This window comes from Punica granatum, chromosome 7 (assembly GCF_007655135.1).
Source record: "Punica granatum isolate Tunisia-2019 chromosome 7, ASM765513v2, whole genome shotgun sequence".
In the NCBI taxonomy this organism is placed as follows: Eukaryota; Viridiplantae; Streptophyta; class Magnoliopsida; order Myrtales; family Lythraceae; genus Punica; species Punica granatum.
This window is the reverse complement of record NC_045133.1, coordinates 10,179,532-10,187,693: the sequence shown is the minus strand read 5'-3', so window position 1 is coordinate 10,187,693 and position 8,162 is coordinate 10,179,532. Positions and strand designations below refer to the sequence as shown.

The following is an 8,162-nucleotide window of genomic DNA, read 5'->3' as shown; positions in this document are numbered from 1 at the left end:
TATAAGTTTTGAAAAAGAAAGACATTTTTGATTCTGCAAGTCATGAAATAGATCAAAATTGTCTTATGAAGCAAACGTATAGGACCATTCGACATTTTTAAAACTTAGAGGATCAAAATTGACCGAAGGCTAAACTTATAAGACCAAAAATATTTTTTTTTTCCATTTTGAAAGTGCAGTAGTTTTGTTTAGTATTAATGGATTGAAATAATATTATCAATTCAATTTCAATTGATCAAATGAATTAAGATGATTAAAGGAATGTATTTGACGTTAGTGAGAGGGAAAGAGTGTAAGGAGAGAAAGAGAGAGCGTGAGAGAGGAAGTTCGAGAAAATTAAGGGAAGAGAGAGAATGGATAATTTACAAAATTTAAATTTACTAATAGATACATAACTTCTTCAGTATATCTAGTTATTAATTTTTTGATTCTATTTCTTATGGACATTTTTGAGATAATGAAAGTTACCCCAACTACCATTTGTCTCCTTTTTGTAATATAGATAATAGAATTTTTTTTGTAAATATGACTCCACGTACTTATAGTTTATATATAGAATTATATATCAGTAAATTTATCTTATAGAGGGGATAAATTTATTATTTTTATATTATCACTCAACATTTTGTAAATTAAAAATTTATAGATATTTTATTTTGCATGTCTATAGATAGCGTTATTTATACAAAATAACAATTTCGTACACATATCTTTTTAATAATTCAGTTGGAATTTTCGATGAATGTGATTGGTCCGAGATGAGTAGATCTCGATTAGTGCTGATTTCAAACCTAATCGAAATCGTTAAATATAGGAAGAATTCTCCAATTTCGTGAACTAAGGTCTCAAATCTGTCATAATACTGTAATATAATTCATATTATATAATACTATTATAAAACGAATTATAATTATATTAAAAGGCTAGCAGAACAAATTATTTCTTGACATCTAATTAGACTATTTAAAATTTCAATAGATTTAATGTAATTATTAATATTGGGAGTTAAAATAAGAAGACCAGAAGAGATGATCAATCAGGGGTCAAGAATTTACTCAGAACGCCTATGTAGCGTTTTTTAATTGCACGAACGAAAACACCTCCTTACATCTCGTCGCATGAGTTTATTTTAATAGCACATATATGTAGATCATAAAAAGGAAAGTCACGTTCTGAATAATGCCACGTCGGACAAGGTGAACTTCTGTTCAAGCGACTTAGGGTATGTTTGGCACAGGGGATTTAAGATTTCCTTCCTTATGTATTCCGCACGGAATACATATTCCGGCATTTGGGAATCCACCGATCCGGAATAACCATTCCGAATCGGACCTCCCATCATGAATAGAACAGACATTGGCATTCATCCCATGGAGATCAGTCATAGCTATTCCCTATGCGGAATATGTGTGAAGTGGCGAAAATACCCTCCATTTTAATCACAAATTACAAGATGATGCCACTCTGCTTCAGGAACCCTAGATCGAAGAATGAAGCTTCTAGATCGAAGAAGCAGCAAGCTGTAGAGGTTTGCTAGCGAGACAGAGTCACTTGCGAGGAACAGGGAGACCCTCCATGTGGGATCAGAGTCGAAGAAGCAAAGGGAAGCGGCAAGGAGGTAGGAGGAGTTGGCGGAGGACGCGAGCGGGAAGATGGTGGGGCGGAGGAGTCCGCGGATTCGGCGGAGGCCAGAGAAGGCGAGGGACTCGACGAGCCGGGACCAGCGGCGGCAAATGAGGGAGACGGATTAACCAATTCCAGGACCAATTAGTGTTCTATGTGACGCCGACCGATGCCATGGAGAAGTACGCCGCGAATCCTTCGAAGAACAAGTTCAGATTGGGCGGGCTGGTCCTTGAAGGCTCCGTCTCGCAGCCTGCTTCCTCACCTGAGATGGAGTTCGACCATGAAACTAGGGCTCGTGATCTCAGGCCCGACCTTATCCATGGCTGTTTAGTGCTACTGTTCATCTTCAGAGAAGAAGATGAACAGTGGCCTTTTAATTTTTTAATTTTTAATTTTACATTATTGTAATATTTAAAATCAAGGTATATGTGTCTTTTGCCTTTGAAACATGTCATATTTCCCGTGCATTCTGATCAACCAAATATAAAATTTCAATTCTCGATTTTGTTATTTTCTTCAATCAAACAAATAAAATTTCAATTCTATTTTTTATCTATTCTAATCCCTATAAATTCTATTATATATTAATTCTATTTCAACGAACCAAACGTAACATTAAACAATTTCTCACCAATCGCTAGAGACAAATGACAAACTATTATCATGTTACATAAGGTCCTTCAATTGTGGAAGTCCTTGCGGCGAAGGTACTCTTCTTTTTCTTTTTTTCTTTTTTAATTTTCGTTTTTGCTTGGCAATATATAGGGAAGGTACTTATTTGTTATGTTATGGTGATTACTACTCCTTCGATCATCTCAGTAACTTTAATCCGCACTATATAAATGCGTTTTCTCTCTGTGTAGGACAAAACATGTATTTTAGGATCGGGTCCATGAAAGATCGCCCTATGAAGTTACTGCAAGCATATTCATGTAGTACGCCAACGTGCACAATCTGCGTCACGCAAACTCAATTACTGGCTCCTCCATTGGCTCCTATGATTATGACTCGATTACCGCCTGCAATATAAAGCTTTTACAGGGAAAAACAATAAGTGAATCGGCACTAGAAGCTAAAACCTATCTCGATAAAATTACTCTATTTCCTCGACATAGCAACACGACACTCATAATCGCAAACGTTTCAAATGAGGATTCCGTCTGCAGGAGAATGCACTTTGTTTTAAGCTGGAGAATTCACAAACTATCCAAACACTTCTGTATCTTGACACACTTACCTAACGGTGATTGCTTCTTAATTCATTGTATTATAGACACAAACAACCTTCACAGATCACTTCTTTATGCTCTAGGATTTACTGAAGCATTATTGCCATCCTTAATGCTCGAGTTCGTGGCCAGGCTCACATCCCCTTCTTCGATCCTCTTCCGCTCCGTGGCCCCGTCTCGAATTTTTCCCTCCCCGGCTGCCTTGGCAGTGTCATAACATGCGTGCAGCCCGAAGAAGAAGTAATAGATCAGCAGGGCGCCTGTCCACATCCCAAACCTCTTAAATGACGCCCCGTCTATTGACCCGAGGAGGAAGATGTTAATTGCAATTGAGGCAGAGGGCAACCACGGGACCAACGGTACCCCCCACAGCTTCGGGTCTCGAGCATGCGGGACAAATGCCCACAATGCCACGGTGGATAGGAACCAGACCGGAACAGTGATCACATACCCTACCCAGCCGTGCTCACTGAGGCCCCAGTACGTGGCCGATGCGATCGAGGACCCAATGATTAACAGCAGGCATGCGATGAGCCTGTTACGGCTTGCCGGTGTTGTGACACCAGAAACATAGTACCTACGCACCAGCAGGGCAACTGCCACGAGCATGAAGATGAACAAAGTGGAGACGGACAATAGGTCAGCCAGTATACCGAGCTTTGTAAAGAAGGCAACGACTGCTGTTGCCGATAACATGACTATTGTGGCATTCACCGGCGTTCCGGTCTTTGAGTTAACATGGGCGAACCAGGGCGGCATCATGTGGGTACGAGCAATGTGGGTCAGGTACCGAGCTTGGCCTACCGCCCCGACGAGAAGGACTGTGGTCATGCCCTTCAGCGCTCCAGCTGCTACAATGTACTTGGCCCAATCCAATCCGACGTACTCAAATGCGACCGAGAATGGCGCATAGATATCAATATTCTGGTGCGGCTGCATCAAGCACAAGGTCATGGACAACAGGCAGTATGCTATGGTGGTGATGACCATCGATGCCACAAGCCCAATCGGGATATCACGGGCCGGGTTCTTGGTCTCCTCTGCCATCGTGGACACAGCATCAAAACCTATGTACGCGAAGAAGAGGACTGCTGACGATCGGAATATGCCGCGTGCACCGTTGGGGTCGAAGGGCTTGTAGTTGTTAACGTCAGCCTTGGTGAGGCCAGCTATTATGATGAACAGGATGACGATGACGTGCATGATCGAGGCGATGTAGTTGAGCCTAGAAGAGCCCTTGGTGCTGAGGACAGCGAAAATGCAGATGATCACGCAGATGCCGACTGCTATTGGATCAAGCTTGTTGTAGCCATCAGCTAGGCTGTCAACTTCAATGAGGAAACGATCGGAATCGTAGTTGAGGAGAGTGGCAAAGTAAGAGGTCCATGACCGCGCCACGGCAGCCCCGCCTATCACGTACTCTAGCAGGATGTTCCCAGCTGCAATGAAAGCCACGAAGTCCCCCAGCTCCACCCTTAGATAGGCAAATGATCCACCTGAAATTATACAGATACAGATGATTACGTCTGGAAATTCGAAATTTCACATTGATGTAGTTCGTAAATATTTCAAATGGCTTTGTCGTATCATTTAATCTATATCGACACTAACTCGAGGTCGCCGAATATACACCCAACAATACAAAACATATATTTGATAGACACCTGATTATTTCTTATCAAGTCTCATTTTAATAGTGTTAGATCAAATATTAAACTATAACTAATCAGATCTGCAATCAATTCAATATGTACCCGACGATATATATTTATATATACATAAATAATGAATAAAAGGTCAAACTTGACGCAAATCGTCAACTTGCTCCGCTGTAGTTTCCATCTTTGCGGTCCACGAAGAACAAAATGTCGACAGGTATCAAGTCAGCTGGATGATGATGACAATGCATATCCTCAAGGATCAATTACTTAAGTAGCGCCCCCCTAAGGTATGGGTGGGTTCATCAGCAATATGCCCCATCAAATTCATACTTTTCGACAGTCACCACCTTGAACTTTGGCTTATTTGCGTGGTTTCCGCACCATTACTTTTTCGCTAAGGATCGGGCCAGCGTTCACTGTGAAATGTGTTCGCAGCTGATGACTTGAGGCGGGTAAATTGCACTGGCAACTTTGCAAATTAGCAAACGTTAATGGAGTTAAGAGTCAGAGCTTTACGTGTTTGGTTTTAAAGTTGAGTTGAGTTGAGTTTTGGTTTTAATTGGTTTGTAATGATTGTGTTGTTGAATTATGAGAAAAAATGTGAAAAAGTAATAGATAGCTGAAAGAAAATAATGATTGTGTTGTTTAATTGTGAAAAAAGTAATGAATAGTTGAGATAATTTAGTATTAAAAATTAAATTGAACAGTTAAAAAAATTAAAGAAAAAAATGTAATAATTGTGTTGTTAAATTAAAAATAAGTAGAGTTTGAGAAGAGTTTAATTAAAAAGAAATTTTGAATCCAAACGAGGCGACTAGTGGGCAAATTTCACACTGAAAGCGATCAAGAAAATTAATCCACAATCGGCTTATCTCCATTATTGACAAGAAGTATATTTCAATGAGATTCCAGTATCTTTTGCTGAATTTCCAATTCACATTTACTTGGGCTCCTGAAGCTTTGACTTTTCCTCCTTTCACACCAAGAAGTCAAATAATTTACGGGATCAAAGGCTTTGATTGTGCCTTCATAAGGGGGATTTACTAATTCTCTTATTGATCTAAGTTTGGCACCACGGCATTCTGAGTCTCATTTTTATCAATATGGTTTCTATTGCTTCTATTTTTTTTGGGTGAATATTTAAATTTTCTATACGAGTTTTTAGTTCAATGAATCTCTTTTGAAATTGGTAAAAATAATTGTGACTATCGTTCTAACTTTTTCAACTCAAATACTTGTACTATTTTACAGTGTGATCCAGCTTAATGACAAAGCATTGGAAAAAAGAAAAAGAAAAAGAACTACCACTCGGGGGTCACTTTCTAGATTTTCCTAATTAATATTTAGGGGAAAAAAGCTGAAATTATAAATTAGTGAAAGTTCTTTTACATGCGACGAGTAGGGAAAAATTAGGAAATTCTATGATGATATAATTATTAAAAAAAAAAAAAAAGAAGGTAAGACGTCGATCTCCACTGAATCAACATAGTAATGTTTTGGAAAAAGTAATTCAAAATTTTTCTTATATTCCTAGTACTTATGCATTAAATTCCTGAAATAAGATAATTTACTTAACAATACATAAATTATTTATTTTAAGGCGTTATTCATTTATTTTTCAGTCCGTTGTACTCTAATCTAATGCGGAATATTATGGGGGAAAAGAAAAAGATTCAACTTGAACGATAATGGAAGAAATATCTATTATGCTGGCAAATGAGACTTTTTTTTTGTTTTGATGATTTTTGAAAGGTACCTGCGACGGGTATTTCCACGGCAAATTCCGTATAACAGAACACAGACAGCAGCGCTGAGATGCCGGACACGACGTAAGACAGCACCACCGCGGGGCCGGCGTGGTCTCGAGCCTCGAGCCCAGTGAGCACGAAGATCCCCGAGCCGATGACGGCCCCAATCCCGAACCACATCAGGTCCCACCACGACAGCGTCTTCTTCATCTCGTGCTGACTCCGGGCCTTCACCTCGTGGAGCTCAGTCGAGTCAAGGGACCGAGTCAGGATGCGGTCCCTCAACCGCATGGGGGTCTCCCTGAGGGCATTGATGTAGTTCCCGAAGCTCTGGAAGGACTCCTCCGGGAGGAAGTCGTCCTTACTGCACGAGCAGCCCCTCCGCTTTATCGCTCCACTGCCGGACCCGTCGCCGCTGTTGCCTACCATATTGCCTTTTCTGGAAATAAATCCGGACAAGAGAAAAAATCAGCTTACCAATACAATATGTATACGTCAAGAGGACGACATGTTTCATTGCCGGAACGGACCAAAACTTTTATGTTACCTGAGCTCCGCAGAGTGTTTGGGATGACTGAACTTTTCCTATGGTAATCGGGTTGCAGAAGTAAGAACCTTCGGTTCCTTCACCGAATCGCGATATCGATATGTACGTACGCAGACGGAGCTACCAAGAACAGAGCATGGTGAATATCTTTACCGAAGATACAATAGGGACAGGGGAAGACTTTCCTCCTGATTCTGTTCGTGCGGCTACGCCCACTTAAATACAAATAGGGTGGGACGAAGTTCTAATAAGACCGAAGAGGCTAGAGGACAAAAACAAGGTAAATTGAGGCTTCGTATGAGAGTGTGATACCGATCTCATAAATACTTTTATAATTGATTCTTTAAGTAGTAGTATGTAATGAATTATTTCAAAATTATAATTGGGTTGATTTTAGCGATTGAAAAAGTAATTTTTATTTAACATGTTAATAGGTATTTATAAAAATTACTTATGCTTATTCTTCATTTCAAGATTTCAATTTTAACCCAATTTGAAATTGTTATTTTTCAAACACATTAATTTATTTCGAAATGTACACTTAATTTTCAATTATAATATTTCAATTTTTTATGGCACTATCAAGATTCTCAACCGAAGTTTAAGTCATCTCATCACAATATATAATTTTTTTTTTAATTATAACTCATATTCTAGCTAGTAAAAGCAAAAAGATAATTAAAGAAACACAATAAAAGATTCTATTGACTAGAGTCCATTCCGAAATTACTTCATTCCAAGTGAGACGTGTCATTGGACTCCGCTGCATATTTTCTCTCCGCACACAATGTTTACTGCGTTTGATTTGTAAATAACATTTTAAAATTAGATTTTAATTTTAAAAAAGAGTGGTATAAATGGTTATGTATGAAGTCCACCCTTTGACTTTGTATGAGTTATTTGATTTTGATTTTAAAAAAGAGTGATATAAATGGGACTCACCCTTTAACTTTATATAAGTTATTTTATTTTATTGTTGATAGAATTAAGTTAAAGTAAAATTTTAAAATCTTACTTTGAAACCAAACAGGCTAGAGATTGTGGGACAATAATAATGTAACACTATATTATACATAAAAATATATATTACATGTTGAAAAGGGAGCATGAGATTATTAAGGTTCTTCTAACCCTATGTGGGCATAAGATGAGAACTATTAATAAGATAAATTTTCTGAAATAACAACTTTATTTTTTTTTCTTTTCCAATTGAACTATAGGACTGAAGCCCAATCACAACTTTCAGACTTTTTTTCGATTACTAGGGAGATTTAGGGGTTTAGTACAAATGACATAACACAACTTTCGACTTTGTTTAACGAATTTTTATGATTTAAAAACAAGCATTTAT

General features: G+C 38.5%; 1 protein-coding gene across 2 annotated transcripts; it reads right to left on the bottom strand.

Annotated features, from left to right (window-relative positions):
* Nucleotides 1–2,110: 2,110 nt before the first annotated feature.
* On the bottom strand, nucleotides 2,111–7,016 carry LOC116214191 (cationic amino acid transporter 1-like). Of its 2 annotated transcripts, XM_031549525.1 has the most exons (4): nucleotides 6,812–7,016; nucleotides 6,273–6,703; nucleotides 2,969–4,351; nucleotides 2,111–2,300 (listed from the first exon to the last, which is right to left on the bottom strand). In XM_031549525.1, exons 2-4 carry the CDS (start codon nucleotides 6,691–6,693, stop codon nucleotides 2,293–2,295), a joined length of 1,812 nt encoding a protein of 603 aa, XP_031405385.1. In that variant the 5' UTR covers nucleotides 6,694–6,703; nucleotides 6,812–7,016; the 3' UTR covers nucleotides 2,111–2,292. The 2 variants fall into 2 exon arrangements, with proteins under 2 accessions (XP_031405385.1, XP_031405384.1); XM_031549524.1 differs by lacking the exon at nucleotides 2,111–2,300 and having other exon boundaries at nucleotides 2,573–4,351.
* Between the last annotated feature and the right edge of the window lie 1,146 nt (nucleotides 7,017–8,162).

Coding starts and splice junctions, on each gene's coding strand:
- LOC116214191 (XM_031549524.1), bottom strand. CDS start 6,693: ATGGTAGGCAACAGCGGCGACGGGTCCGGCAGTGGAGCGATAAAGCGG. Junction 4,352..6,272: donor CGTGGAAATACCCGTCGCAG/GTACCTTTCAAA, acceptor GTATAATTTCAG/GTGGATCATTTGCCTATCTA.